General features: G+C 35.2%; 3 protein-coding genes across 3 annotated transcripts; all 3 read left to right on the forward strand.

Moving 5' to 3' along the window:
* Positions 1 to 5,122: 5,122 nt before the first annotated feature.
* LOC105964035 (F-box protein PP2-A13) lies at positions 5,123 to 6,542 on the forward strand. Its single transcript, XM_012988533.2, has 3 exons — positions 5,123 to 5,568; positions 5,672 to 5,790; positions 5,884 to 6,542. The coding sequence occupies exons 1-3, from the start codon at positions 5,149 to 5,151 to the stop codon at positions 6,326 to 6,328; spliced, it is 984 nt and encodes a 327-aa protein (XP_012843987.2). The 5' UTR covers positions 5,123 to 5,148; the 3' UTR covers positions 6,329 to 6,542.
* Positions 6,543 to 7,469: 927 nt separating this feature from the next.
* FUS6 (COP9 signalosome complex subunit 1) lies at positions 7,470 to 11,599 on the forward strand. Its single transcript, XM_012988217.2, has 6 exons — positions 7,470 to 8,042; positions 9,338 to 9,658; positions 10,258 to 10,374; positions 10,478 to 10,563; positions 10,670 to 10,904; positions 11,130 to 11,599. The coding sequence occupies exons 1-6, from the start codon at positions 7,638 to 7,640 to the stop codon at positions 11,304 to 11,306; spliced, it is 1,341 nt and encodes a 446-aa protein (XP_012843671.2). The 5' UTR covers positions 7,470 to 7,637; the 3' UTR covers positions 11,307 to 11,599.
* Positions 11,600 to 12,335: 736 nt separating this feature from the next.
* Positions 12,336 to 15,784, forward strand: QUA3 (S-adenosyl-L-methionine-dependent methyltransferases superfamily protein). Its single transcript, XM_012988218.2, has 7 exons — positions 12,336 to 12,939; positions 13,374 to 13,577; positions 13,660 to 13,870; positions 13,964 to 14,225; positions 14,328 to 14,702; positions 15,024 to 15,119; positions 15,202 to 15,784. The coding sequence occupies exons 1-7, from the start codon at positions 12,517 to 12,519 to the stop codon at positions 15,422 to 15,424; spliced, it is 1,794 nt and encodes a 597-aa protein (XP_012843672.1). The 5' UTR covers positions 12,336 to 12,516; the 3' UTR covers positions 15,425 to 15,784.
* Positions 15,785 to 16,042: the final 258 nt, after the last annotated feature.

A 16,042-nucleotide genomic window follows, 5' to 3' on the forward strand; every position in this document is an offset into this window, starting at 1 on the left:
GCTATCATCCATCGATTTGTTGATATGTTTTGGCTAAATCGACTATCACGTTTGTGTAATTGCAGATCTGTTATAATTGCATACCGAATTCGAGCACTAAATCAGTGATATTGCAACAATTGATGGGCAGGACATCCACCAGAAGTGATATCGTCGTTGGCCGCCGCCGTCGCCGTCGCCGTCACTGCTCAAATCTAGGGTTACTCAAATCTAGGGTTTTGATAATTCTTCGGCCCATAGTTGATTAACGAGATGCATAGTCGAATTACATCTGTATTAATATACTATCCCATATCATTTAATAGACTATCCCACTGGTATAATTTTACTATGGATCTCGTTAATCAACTATGGGCCGAAGAATCATCAAAACCCTAGATTTGAGAAGTGACGGCGGCGGATTTGTGTTTTAAAATTAATAGACTATCTCATATCTTTTAATAGACTATCTCATGTATCTAATTCGACTATGGGTTTAGTTAATTGACTATTGGAAAAATAATAATATATATGGAAATTGAATAATATGTTTGTTTGAAATGCTAATCAATTAGGGTAATTTTCCTTATTATATGAAAACGATTAAGGTAAATAATAATATATATGAAAAAATAATAATATATATGGAAACTGAATAATATGTTTGTTTGAAATACTAATCAATTAATTAGGGTAATTTTCCTTGTATCATGTAATAGACTATCTTATTGATCTAATTCGACTATGGATCTCGTTAATCGACTATGGATCCCGTAGTATTCAACCACATAGTATATTAATAATTTCAATATAGTACATTGATCTGCTATGATAGTATATTACGGTTATAGTAGTGATATGAATTGTGTTACAAAAATATACCACTGAAATGACAAGAACATTGAGAACAACACCAACGTAAAGTATTCAAACATAACCAATAAAATAGTACATTAATAATCCCATAATTTCAATCTAGGGTTTTGATAAAATACATAAAACACATCATAACACAATCAAACCAATATGTCGAGTTAAAAAACTCTAGTACATTAATAATCTCATAATAGTATAATAAAATGATAATGGTAGTATCATACGGTATTCATAATAGTATACTACTGTATTAAACGGTTTAAAACTTAACCGAAGTTACCGAACGATTACATCGTAAACACCTCTTTATAGCAACCAACCCACCAAACCTCAACAAAATCCGTACGAAATTCGCCATCGAAAAAACCTAAAATCATGAAACAAAATTAAAAATGCAGAATACTAAAAAATGATTAAATAGACTGCAAATACATTTGAATGACAATACATTAATATCATCAAAAATAAACTTAAAATGCAAAATCCATACGCTAATTTAAAAAAGACTACGAACTATATTTTAATGTACTACCCAGCACACTTAAATCGGCTGTTATAAACAAATAAACCAACTATCGATCGGGATCAAAAACATGAACTCGACCACAGCGGACAGTTATTTCAATTAATGCGTAAACCAACTACGATGTTCATATAAAACAACTCTGGTCCGATATGCGTGAACCATCCTCATCTAACTCTGTCAATCCTCTTCCAAACAAACATCATCCGCCAAAAAATAACGATGTATATATGACGGAATAATTTTGTTAAAAAACGTTCTACTTAATAGAATCAAGTATCAACACAACTCTTAAAAATTTCTAACCACCGTAATCGACAATCCTAGACATTGAGCGAAAAATAAAAACGAATAACGCATTCATACCCGGTTAACAACGTCCAACAACGAACGCTCAAATTCGATCATATTTCAACGACGGTGCAGAAATCTTCAAAGACGATAAAAAACCGCTGGAACGCTGAAGAGAACCTTCGAAAAATATTGTACACGATTTGATATAACGGCCAATGATCTCACGTAATTTTATTCCGTGATTTTAGGCAACGTATCAGCAAATCTCAAATCAAGTAGTAAAGGAAATAAAAGCCGTTTAAAAATAAAACAGGGGTATTAAAGGTAAATTATATAATATATTTTGCCAAGTTGGCAAAATTGGGTCTATCTCAAAAAGGGAAAAAAAAATTGGATCTACCTCATTAGAAAATATGAACAAGGGGGTTATCCCTAATAAACGCTTTTAAATATTTAAAATTTCAACATTAATGTCATATATTAGAATTTAGCCAGACGAGTATACCTTTTGTAGCATGTGAGAATTAGGCCCATTTTGTTGGGCATTTTGTTTTTTAATTTATTGAGCCCAATCTAACTTTTTGGGCTTATCTAAAATATGGCCACCAACGTTATATATAAGCTTAATTCCATTTTGCCCCCTCGAAATATAGTATTTTGTCACTTTGCACCCTCGAACAAAATTAATAGCAATTTTCACCCTAAATCACAACAAATCATCCACAATGCATCCTGAATGAATTCAATTAATGAAGATAATTTAATATTTTTAGCGGTATTTTTTAGGATGCAAAAGATCAAATTTATTTTTTATAAAATTATTGTCATTAAGTATTAATAATATATGTTAATGGTGCATGTTGCATGATTTGTCGTGTTTCGAGGATGCAAAGTTCTATAAATTTACTTCGAGAATGTAAATTGTCAGAATGCTACAGTTCAAGGATGCAAAGTGGGATTCACATCCATTTGACTTAGAGGGTGTTTGACTAATCTTATTTTAAACAACTGATAAACTCTTACGTCTGATAAGATGTTTTTAGAGCTGATCAGCTGTTATATCTTATTTTTATGATTATTTTTTAGAGTGTTTAGATAATGAGCTTATTTCCTATTTTTACTTATTATAAGATCTTAAATAAAAATGTGGGGTAGAGTTACTTATTTCAAAATATCTTATTTGGTCTCCAACAGCTTATTTAAAAAAAATAAGATTTTTTTTTTTTAAATTTACCAAACACTTTGGAAGAGCTTATAAGCTCTAAACATCTTATAAGCTCCTTTTAACATCTTATAAGCTTAGCGATATAAATAACTAATTAATTAATTAATTAGTAGATTGTTAGGCCCAGAGAATTATATAATTAATAATAAAAATAATAATTAATTAGTAGAGTGTTGTCGAGTAGCAAATTAGATTGTATCTAGTACTAGATCACCTGCACCCAACACACACAAATTTGTTTGCGTCCAGAATTTGTAAAATGGTGACGTGTACTTGGATCGGAACTGAGTCACATTTGTGGCCTACGAAATTTTGCTGACTCAGATCCACATCCCCAACTTTGCTAATTAATTATATATTGTAATCATAATTGAGTAAGGCTAATTATTATATTATTATAATAATGCCGAAGCAAGCAACAACCACATACTATATATTTTACAGCGTTACACTATTACATGCTACTATTTAAATTTCACTTTTGCTGGATTAATTTAATTTATTGTGGTGCTTTTGTTTTTTTTAATTAATTAATTAAAGGAAAAGTGCATAGTGCATGGACAAGAGAATAGGACATGTAATCATTTTTTTTTGTGACCAAAATTGCGTCGGCCACATAAATTTATGAATATGGATAAGAGGCTCATAATTAAATTATTATATTTTGTAAATGTATATATTTAGGGATGAAAATCAGACTGGATCACAAAAATGCTATGGCAACTTAAAAAAAAATAATCGTATTTATATAATAATTTCATCTTTTTTCAAAATAATATTTCCATTTTTTTTTATTTATCTCCTCGTATTTTCTAGCGTATTTCTCATAGCAAATCTAGCAGATTGGTATTCAGTCATAAATTATAATCCACTAATAAACCAACAAATGAATTCTACGCCTCGCAAATCTAGCTGCAATTTTTATTGCAAAACAATTCAATTATATTTTTTTTTCTTGTATTACTCATTTGTTTAGTTCGTTTCTTTCTCTACTGATTCTCTGATTTGTCAGTTTTGAAATGCAATCCAAAAAAAAAATATAGTTGTGTAATTCCAAAGAAATAAAAATGAGGTTAGTTAGATTATCCAAATTAATCATAGATATACACAATTTAAGTTGGATGGTCTACAATATTTTTATTTTATTTCTTAAAATATATTTGTATGACCAACAACAATCAAGCTAGTATCAATTATTAGGATGAACAATCATACTATTATTTTTTTTGTTATTTCTATTTTGGTTGAGTCCGAATTAATTATTAGCCAAGTGGCAATTTTATGTCAGAAGTTGTAAGCCAAGTGGAACTGGATAAGAACCTTTGGCTTCCACGTCAGCTCCTCCTACAAGCCGTCCGTCCTCTTTCTCTCCGGTACCACTCCCTGCAATTCCCTTCCATTTCTCTTAAATTCCACTTTGATTGGCTCAACAACCGGGCTTGCTCACCATATTGACCAAGCAAATTATTGAATACTTGAAAAAAGAGAACCCAAAGGAGTGTAATACCAAGAATGTATCACATGACTCTAATAAATAAATTGTATTAAAATAAAATTGATATTTATAACATTTATAAATTAATATTGTCGAGACTAATAGAATTCTATTAATTTAGTATGTTTTCATCGGATCGGGATCAGGAAAAACAATTATTCAAGTGTTGTTATTAATTTATCGATGTCTTACTATTTAAGTATTCAATTCAACTTTAAATAAATGTATGTGTCGAAAAATCGTGACTCTTAATCCATCACTCGAAATACAACTTTGATTACGGTTATGTATTGGCTTATTTGTCCAACCTTCGATTTATAATAGACACGATATAATAGTTAGTTTGGATGGTCTAATCCTCAAATCGAGTCAAACTCGATCAACCAATCACAAACGTAGATTATTATTAAAAGAAATAAAAATAAAATAACGTTCGTTCGTATCATTTAACTTCTGGATCTGGATCTGGATCGGTTGTTAGATGACGATTCATGATAATATTAACCAAATAACTGACGGATGGCCCTACCCGTTACCATTTGGAATTCAATTCGACCCAAATAATGACTATGCCCACACCATAGTTGACCACTTCAAGGAACTGTACATAATGAAACAAGAGAGGAAAGCAATATCTAAAAAATCGGGTGCACAGAAACCCATACATATCCGATGCAGGCGATTACATATCTGATATCCTTCACTTTTCTCCCATTCACATTATTTTCACACTTCCCTTTCTCGCTCTAAAAGCGGATGCTCTGTCTATATATAACTGAATCTCGTGTTCTCACTTTAATAACCGTATACCTTCCCTTCAATTTTCTCTCTCTAGAAACCCCCCAATTTCTTCCGGCGATCAAAATGGGCGCAAACGCTTCTTCTCCGCCGGGAAGTTCCGACGGCTCGAGTCAAAGGCCTAAATTGGAGGATATACCGGAATGTTGTATTGCACTGGTCCTCTCATACTTGGACCCGCCGGAGATCGCGAAGATGGCTCGAGTCAACCGCGCTTTTAGGGCTGCAGCTTCGGCGGATTTCATCTGGATTCCGAAATTCCCCTCCAATTACAACTATATCCTCGACAAATTGCCTGATCTAGGCCTTGCGGACAAGGGCAAGAAGGTCATGTATGGCGGTCTGTGCAGACCTAATTCTTTCGATGGTGGCACTAAGGTGTGTGTGTGTGTGTGGGCAAAATTTCACTTATTTTATTACTGTTTTTTAGGTTATGAGAGTTTGCGAAATCTAATTTTGATTTTTTTTTTTAATTGAATAGGAAGTTTGGATAGATAAGAGAACAGGAGGGGTTTGTTTGGCAATTTCCTCAAAGGCTATGTCGATAACCGGAATAGATGATCGGCGGTATTGGAATCACATTCCAACTGATGAATCTAGGTGTGTATTTCTGATATATGTATATGTATGTTGGAATTACATTCCAGCTCCAAGGATTATGAATCTTATTTTATTTCTTTATTGTTCATGTAGATTTCAGACAGTGGCTTATCTACAACAAATATGGTGGCTCGAAGTGGACGGGAATCTCGAGTTCAAATTCCCGAAAGGAACTTACAGCATGTTCTTCAGACTCCATCTCGGTAGAGTCGGAAAGAAATCCAACCGTAGGATTCGTAATCTTGATAATGTACATGGCTGGGATTTAAAGCCTGCTCAGTTTCAGTTAACTACAGAGGATGGGCATCAGTCTGTATCCAGGTGCATGTTGGATAACCTAGGACACTGGATAAACTACCACGTCGGAGATTTTGTCGTCGAGGACTCGAACGCGTTGACCAAGATCAAATTCTCGTTGACGCAGATTGACTGTACGCACACCAAAGGTGGTTTGTGTGTTGATTCTGTTTTGATATGCCCGACCGGTTTGGGAAAAGAGTTGATTTTCGTAGACGGTGAATCTTGTAAGAAGTTGTAGATTGTTAGTTGAAGATCAGAGAGTGTTTTATTTATATATTTAGCACCGGAGACGATTTTTGTTTTTCCTTCGTCTCGGTATTTTTTTGTTTGCTTTTAGTTTTCGAAGATTTTGTGAGCTCGTGTTCTTGCTAGTTTGTTGTAGAGATGGATGCTTGTTGTACATAATTTGAGGAATCAATCAATGCTAGTTTTTTAGAACATTTTTAATGTTCTTCTTTCCTTTCACTCCTTCAAGAAAAGCTATGTTCTTAGATAGGTTAACAAACAGTGAAACATCATAGCCTGTCGCTATGTAGCACGGATCCAGTAACGGCGCTACGGGGAAACAGTCGCATGTCCCAAAAGAATGGGGATACGGGAACCTGGGGAAAACGTCTAAATATTAAAAGTCGCGTGCCTCAAATAATGGGGATACGAGAACTTGGGGAAAACGTCTAAATATTAAAAGTATAGAGAGTATATTTATAAATATGTTATATAAACATATTTTAGATTTTATTTATATATGTTATTTTAATACATTTCCATACAAATTCATTCAAAATATATATATTATTATCAATTATCAATATGCAATTGATCATTAAATCATGTAAATAATTAGAGAAAAAAAATATATTTGTAATTTCGCTATTCAAACATGTTTTTAATTTTTCAGAAATTGCAAAATGATCCATAAGGTATCCGAGAGATGCCCTGGAGTGTCGGATATAAAACGTGTCCGAAAAGCGAATACGTTAAGAAGTTGAAGTTTCCATTTATTTTTTGTTACTCTAGTTTGTTTATCCGGTCCAAATATGTGGATGTTGGTTCCTATGTAAAAAACAAAATAAAAATATCGTCTCATTTATAACTACTATTAACATATTATATTTTTTCCAACAAAATATCTCAATAATATCAATATGTTATATCTTTGGCAACAAAATATCTCAATAATATCAACAAATTATATCTTTTCCAACAAAATATCTTGAAATATATATTATAGTCAAGCGGATAGCGATTTTAACAAGTGAAAGAAAGGCAACACGACTTTTACGAATATTGGGAAGAGAAATTGCAAATGGGCCGTATATCATAGTAGCAAAAAGCCCGGCCCACAAACCTATGTTCGATCCAACAATTAAAGCAGAACCATGAAGCCGCACGTGCGAAGCCCACTTCCTTATCAATCTCTCTCTCTCTCTCTCTCTCTCACACACACACTTTTGCACCCTCGAAATTTCAACCAGCAAACGAGAGAGAAGAAGGAAACCAGAAGCAACTAAAAACCCTAGGTTACTACGTCGTTTTAGTACTCAACAATGGAAGCGGAAGACGATACTGCGGGGACTATCATCGACGAGGACGAGATCTGCATCAACGGCGGAAACGACGCCCAATCATCGCAGCGCCACCGCCCTATCATGAGCGGCGAGCAGCTCGATGTCGAGGCGTACGCGGCTCTGTACACCGGCCGCACGAAAATCACGCGCCTCATCTTCATCGCCGAGAAGTGCGGCGTCCAGTCGATGCAGCTTGAGGCTCTGCGGATGGCGTATGACGAGATTAAGAAGGGGGAGAACACGCAGCTGTTCAGAGATGTTTTAGCGAAGATTGCTGGCCGATTGGGGCCTAATTATGGGCCGGATAATGCTTGGGCGGATGCCGTCGACCGGCGGGCCGAGTTGAGGAGGGAGAAGCTCGAAAACGAACTCAATGCTTACAGGGTATAGTGATTATCTTACCAATGCAATCTACACGATCAAAATAATGCTGTGTTTTTTTCTTTCGCTGTTGTTAGTGTTAATTGAATCATATATTGAATTTGCTAGTCATCTCCTGAATTTCGCTGCAATGAAACTATGTTATCTTGACTGTGTTTGCATACTTGTATATGATTGATTGATAGTACTGACACTTTGAGAGAGATGCTCAATGCATTCATATCTGGATTTTGAAGTCGGTTTGGACAGTTTTTTTGGAGTATTAATTATAGAAAAATAGAGATTTAGAATCGACTCCGAGTTTTTCTGTTCTTTGATTTTTCTTTTGCAAGATATAACTGATTCTAAATTGAGATTATTAAGATTTTATGGCGTCGGTTTGGGTTGCCAAATACTTCGGGAAATCTTGAGTTTCAGTAGTGTTCCGGAATGTCTAATACTCCTGCTAAACAAACACTTTATTTGTTGTATCTATGGAAATTGTATTTCAGAACTGAAATTAATGAGTGTTTGTAGTTTTTGTTGTGATATTTTGCTTGTTATGTTTTTTTTCTGCAATTGATGAATTTTATGCTAATTTTGTTAGACGTTCTGTGTTATATACTAAGATAATTCTAGTTGTGATCTGATTTTCATAATCTTTCATTTTTTCATTTTTGTGAATTGCCTGACATCTATAGTGCATGTGTTGATGATCTCTGTGGAAAGAACTGTTCAGTGATTTTTGTATTCCACTTTTTAAGTTTTATCCATTTTGATGATATTCCATTTTTTATGTTGCAAGCGATTTGATATAGTTGATGAAACTGGTTTTTTCTGAATTCAACTTGCTTTATTTGGTATTTTTAACTCATCTTTCTTAAGATGTTACGATATAGTTGATGAAACTGGTTTTTTCTGAATTCGACTTGCTTTATTTGGTATTTTTAACTCATCTTTCTTAAGATGTTACGTCGTTGCCGAATGAGATTTTGTTCAGTCACTGATTTTGTCAGGGTTGTGATTACTTTGCCTGCTGGAGAACTAAATACGTTTCTCGTCCTTTGTTCTTGTAGTTGTCTTGCACCATGAAATATTAACTTTCTGAAACTTTTCAGAGCATTAATCCTTTTTTAAATGGCCGTACAACACACGCACCCAAAGGAATTCGAACCCCCAACCTCTCACCAATCAGACAACTAGACTAAGACGTTAACATATATATGGATGCCAAATGCTGCAACTCCACATAGCTTTATGTTTTTTTACCTTTTTATTCTTCTGCTTACATCTCCTCACCTTTGTTTCCTCGTGTGCAGACAAATTTGATCAAAGAAAGCATTCGGATGGGATACAATGATTTTGGAGATTTTTACTACCTGCATGGTCAGCTTGGAGAAGCATTTAAGAATTATGTCCGCACACGTGACTACTGCACTACATCTAAACATATTGTTCATATGTGTTTGAATGCAATTCTGGTGAGCATTGAGATGGGTCAATTCACTCATGTTACTAGCTATGTTAGCAAGGCTGAGCAAAGCCAAGATGCCTTGGACCCTGTTACAATTGCAAAGCTACGCTGTGCTGCTGGATTGGCTCACCTGGAAGGGAAAAAATATAAGCTTGCTGCTCGAAAGGTTTGCCTACTAATCTTCCCTTCAAACTTGGATAAACAATTAAAAACTGTGCTGTATGAGTTCAGAAATGATAAATATCTTACACCATGGTGCATTGATTATGTTGTTTATTGTCGATAAGCGGGAAATAGGAAATGAGTACGGAACATGTTTAGCTTGTTGAGCCTTTTCATGTTATATGTATCCAGTTTCTTGAAGTCTGGTTGCAATTGTCTGAGAGGGTATACACAGTATTCTTCATAGGTAGAAAATGCTTTGTAGATATGTATACGCTCCTAAGCATAGGTGTTCCGTGTTTGAACTTAATGCTACGTCCAAGTAGTGAAGATACCTTACCTTGTGCTTTTTCCAACTGAGAACAACTTGTTGGATACAAATTATGAACGAATAGAGAAATATAATGTAGAAAAGACAAACAAATAGGAAATTGAATTGCCTGAATATTATTCTGCACCCATTTGGTTAATTGGATAACGAAGTACTTCAATGCTCAGCGTTTGTTTACATCTCTATCTTATTGCCAACTTATCTTGCTACGTTGTATACTTTTCTTTTAATAATCCCCTTGATCTCCCTGAAATTTCTTTCGATATTTACAGTTCCTGGAAACTGGCCCGGAACTAGGGAACAGCTACACAGAAGTAATTGCACCCCAAGATATTGCTACCTATGGCAGTCTATGTGCACTTGCAACTTTTGATCGTGCTGAACTGAAGGCAGACTTACTGTTCTTTTATTTCTCTAATTATTTCTCGGTGAAGCTTCATTACATTTGCGAATTTCAATTTTCTTACAATCTAAACTGTTTCATTTTGGCAGAGCAAAGTTATTGACAACGTTAACTTCAGGAATTTCCTGGAATTGGTACCGGAAATAAGGGAGCTCATTAACGACTTCCATACTAGGTAGATAAATTCGGTTTTACATGTAACGAAATGTTGATTAAAATCTACTGGCATCTTAATTTCTTGTTTGACTATGTGTCTTATGACATGATTTTTTTTAATGCAGCCACTATGCATCCTGTCTGGAATATCTAGGAAATCTCAAGGCAAACTTGTTGCTCGATATCCATTTACATGATCATGTGGAGACTCTATACGAGCAAATACGCAGCAAAGCTATCATTCAGTACACCCTCCCATTTGTCTCCGTTGACCTTAATATGATGGCAAATGCCTTCAATTCAAGTGTCACAGGCCTTGAGAAAGAGCTAGCCGGTCTCATCACTAACGACCAAATACAGGTAATCAACATAAGATTGATTTAATCGGATATGATTGTGATTATCTTATGATTTGAATTCAAGATTCTTGGGCAATATCCTTCAAAGGATTCAAAAACCCGAAATATATGACCCCGAAATATTTGAGAATCCCTTGATTGTATTATTGCATATCTTAATTCCCTAACGAGGAATTAAGGGATTAATTAGGCTTTATACTCGGCTGATGATTATTTAATCTTGCAGGCTAGAATCGACTCACATAACAAAATTCTGTATGCTCGGCATGCTGATCAGAGGAATGGCACGTTCCAGCGGGTCCTACAGACCGGGAGTGAGTTTGACCAGGAAGTAAGAGCCATGCTTTTGAGAGCAAACCTAATCAAGCATGAGTATAGTCTTAAGTCATCACGGAAGCATTAGAATAATGTATAGTTTGAGGGATTCTATGAGAATATCAGAGCTATGCAAGTTTTTTTTTTAAATATATTTTTGGAAGATTTATTTATATGCTCTGAAAAATCGAATTCCCAAAAGTGTTGAATCTTCTAGAAGCACATTGGCTCTCCGAGCGTGAGTCATGACGAAATTCGAGGAATGGTTCTTTTTTTCTTTTCGGGTTTTGAAGCCTTCATTGTCAGTTTTAATCTAGAGCATATTTATTTGTAATTACTTGGATTTCTTTTTTTAGTCTTTGAATATTTTAAAATTATGGTAATTTCTTTGTTATTACTATTTTATCCTCTTGTTTTTAGCGTCTAATTCGTCTTATTAATTTATTACTCTTGTTTTTGAGTAAGATTTAACAATTTTCCAGGTTTATATTTTAAATTCAATCTAAATGGGAAAAATACAGTTTTTGTTCCTCAAGTTTGCATTATTTTTACATTTGATCCCTCATGTTCATAAAAAATACATTTGGTCCATTATGTTGTAAAAATTCAACATTTTTAGTCAATTTTTCGTTAAAACTGATGGAGTTAAGTGCCCATCACTGCCTCAACTAAAGAATTAACGGTAAATTGACTGAAATGATCAAAAATGTTAAATTATTAGAACATGAGGGATCAAATATATTTTATTTAAACATAGGGACCAAATGTAAAATTAGTGCAAAATTGAGAGATGAAAACGGTAATTTCCTCCAATCTGAATTAAGTTTCAATGACTTTTCTATTTTTAATTAATTTTGTTTCTAACTCAATATTCCCTACATTATTTATTTATATCACAAGTAATTAAAAAATAAAGAATCCCAGTTCCGTTAATTTAATTCGAAATTTTTCAAAACTATCAAAAAAAAAAAAAAATCGAAAATTTTCAACTTTTTAATCTTTTTTTTTGCTTTAACATTTTATTTTATTTTATTATTAATGCAAGTTGCATTATGTGTAACATGTATACGACGTCGTGTTTTGTTATACTAATCCCACCGCAGCCAAAATTAATAATAAAATAAATATTAATTTAAAATAACAGTCGATCCTGAATCTTTTAAAACACAGTCCCCAAACTTCAGATCTTCACTGGAAAAAACACACACATACACGTCCCACTCTGTGTGTATGTTTCGTGTGAAAAAAAAATGAGATCTTGAATTCGAAGAAGACAACAAATCCAAAAAAAAAAAAAAATGGGGCTCTTAAATCTCTCGTCCTCGAAGAACCGCCACGCGCGGCAATGGCGTCTGTTGGATATAGTCACCGCCGCCTTCTTCGCAGCAGTCCTGCTCTTTTTCCTCTTAGTCTTCACCCCGCTGGGCGATTCGCTGGCGGCTTCGGGGAGGCAGACGCTCCTGCGCTCGGATCCGCGGCACCGCGGCAGATTGGTGGCGCTGGTCGAGCTTGGGCGGCAGGCGGTGGCGATCGACGCTTGCCCCGCCGACATGGTGGCTCACATGCCTTGTGAGGATCCCAGAATTAATAGTCAGCTTAGCAGGGAGATGAATTTTTATAGGGAGAGGCATTGCCCTCTGCCGACTGAAACGCCGCTTTGCTTGATCCCGCCGCCGGAAGGGTACCGTGTATCGGTCCAGTGGCCGGAAAGTTTGCACAAGGTGAAATGATTTACATTATTTTTCAATTTATTGATTCCTTAATTGTTCGATTAGAAGCAATTTTTATGTAGTTGGTTTTTGATTTTCTAGGAATTTTGGGTGCATTTTAGGGATTGGCATTGTCTTTAAATGTTGATCTTAGCTTGTTTATTATGTGTTAAAATAAGCTAATGGGGCTTTGATGAATGCTGTCGAACGTATGGCTTTCCGGTCGAATTATGTGTTTTGAGCTCGAGTCTAAATGTGAATGTTAAATTACTCTTTTGCAATGTGATCGGAGTTTACGATTGAGTCTTTGATTTTATGTCAATCTAAAATGAACATACACTGCATTTGCTGCAACGTATTGCGAAAGCTCGTCTAAATTATCTATTCGAAGAAATTGAAGGGTACCATTTTTTCTTACACAATCATTGCTCAATTCTACGATGCAGATATGGCATGATAACATGCCATACAATAAAATAGCCGATAGAAAAGGCCACCAAGGATGGATGAAAAAAGAAGGTCCGTATTTCATATTTCCAGGTGGCGGCACAATGTTCCCAGACGGAGCAGTACAATACATCGAAAAACTCAAACAGTATATTCCCATTGCTAGTGGAAATCTAAGGACAGCTCTTGATATGGGATGTGGGGTAATGAAAATGAAACCTTCCTTTTACTTACGAATTTTTATCTTTTTTGAAAAATTCTAAAGTCATTCGTTTCTTTTTGTAGGTTGCTAGTTTCGGTGGGTACATGCTCGCCGAAGGAATTGTAACTCTTTCTTTTGCTCCAAGAGATTCCCACAAAGCACAGATACAGTTTGCTTTGGAGAGAGGGGTACCGGCATTTGTTGCGATGCTCGGCACACTTAGACTTCCCTTTCCTGGTTTCTCCTTCGATTTGGTCCACTGCTCTCGTTGTTTGATTCCTTTCACTGCATATAGTGAGTTTTTTTCCCTCTTTATCGTTTTGTTGGATTTTTCTAAAATATATTGCATCTCGTTTGTAACAAAGAACACTTGTTGCTTTTTTGCAGATGCGACGTATTTTCTTGAAGTTGACCGATTACTTCGGCCAGGAGGGTACCTAGTCATTTCGGGTCCACCTGTACAGTGGCCTAAACAAGATAAAGAATGGGCCGATTTGCAGGCAGTTGCCAGATCACTGTGTTACGAGCTCATTGTTGTAGATGGAAACACGGTCATTTGGAAAAAGCCGAATGGCGATTCGTGTCTTCCTAATCAAAATGAATTTGGGATTGAATTGTGTGATGAATCTGACGACCCAAGTTTTGCATGGTAATATAATATGTATCTATATCCACATTTTTGGGCACAATCGTGAATCATGATTAGTCGGATTTTGAACGTAAGCTTAAGTAATGATTATGAATTTTGCAGGTACATTAAGTTGAAGAAATGTGCGAGCAGGACATCTTCCGTTAAGGGAGAATATGCTGTTGGGTCGATTCCGAAATGGCCCGAGAGATTGACAACAGCTCCTGCAAGAGCCAGTGTGATTAAAAACGGGCTCGATGTGTTCGAAGCTGACAAGAGAAGGTGGATTAGGAGAGTTGCTTATTACAAGAATTCGTTGAACATAAAACTCGGTACTCCATCGATACGAAATGTCATGGACATGAACGCTTTCTTCGGAGGCTTTGCAGCTGCAATAATATCCGATCCCGTTTGGGTGATGAATGTGGTCCCCGCTCGAAAGCCTTCCACACTCGATGTCATTTTTGACCGAGGGCTTATTGGAGTTTACCATGATTGGTGAGTGGAATTAACACTGTTATGTTATTCATTTCTTGAAATTTGATGTATTTCAAGTTTTAACTGTTAGCGTTTATTGCAATTAGTACCCCTATGTTATATCGAATTGCAAAAAAACTACCCCATGTTATTTTATTAGCAACCGCCCCCACCCTCCCTAAAGAGGGGTACTAATTGCTATAAAAAATGTAAATCATAGGTTTTTTTTGCCAATAAAGTAACATGGGGTAGTTTTTTAGCAATTCGAAATTGCAGTAAATGTTATGAATTAATTTTGTTTTAATTAATTTTTAATTATTTCATTATTGTTAACGATTTCAGGTGTGAGCCTTTCTCAACGTACCCTCGTACGTACGATCTAATTCATATAGATGCTATAGAGTCTCTTATTAAAGATCCTGTTTCTGGAAAGAACAGGTATGCTAGTTTTTCCTTCTTTTGATTTCTTTTTTTCATCAATCTCATAGGAAGTTACTATTTTAACCCTCGAATATTGCAGGTGTAACATGGTAGATTTGATGGTGGAGATCGACAGAATATTGCGCCCGGAGGGCAAAGTCGTCATTCGAGATTCGCCTGAAGTGATAGACAAAGTATACCGTATTTCTCATGCTATAAGATGGAAGGCTTCTATACACGACAAAGAACCCGAATCGCATGGAAAGGAGAGAATTCTGGTGGCAACAAAGAGCTTGTGGAAGCTGCCTTCTTCATCCCATTGAAAAAAAAAGAAACTCCGTTTGCAACTTACGTAATTCTTCTACATTGATCGGCTGTACACTTCCCTGCAGTTCTGTGCAGTTAGTTCTGTAGCGCGCTTACATCTATTTATCTTAGAAGTGGTTTTTGTTTTCACTGTGATAAAAAGAAAATGTAAAAAGCTAAATCGACATGTTTACACTGCGAAGTATGTGAAAATGGTTGGAATTTCGATCTTTTTGGCTTGTCCGATTTCGAATTTTGTAGCGTTAGGCTGCTATTATATGTATAATGTGATCTCAAGTATATGTTTGTAGGAGATGATTGTTGCTAAAACTATTGAATTTTTATGGAGATTATAATATTATATTATTTTATTTGCATCTTGAATGTAACAGTTGGAGTTATATTATTTTGAGTCAACCATTTGACTGGTTTATTAGATTAGGTTAGGGACTTTGAATAAATTAGATGAGCAGTAAATGTGGTAAACACCAAATTAAAAGCTCTATTATTGAATGTTGGTCTTAGGTTTTAGCACAAAATCCATAATAATTGAACTTTATTATTAGATGCTATTGCAGCAGTACAAAATAAATTAATAACATTAACATCGCTTAAATAATAAATTCTTTCGGTTC

Source organism: Erythranthe guttata, chromosome 2 (genome assembly GCF_056151865.1).
Source record: "Erythranthe guttata isolate IM_541 chromosome 2, IM_541, whole genome shotgun sequence".
NCBI classification, from domain to species: Eukaryota; Viridiplantae; Streptophyta; class Magnoliopsida; order Lamiales; family Phrymaceae; genus Erythranthe; species Erythranthe guttata.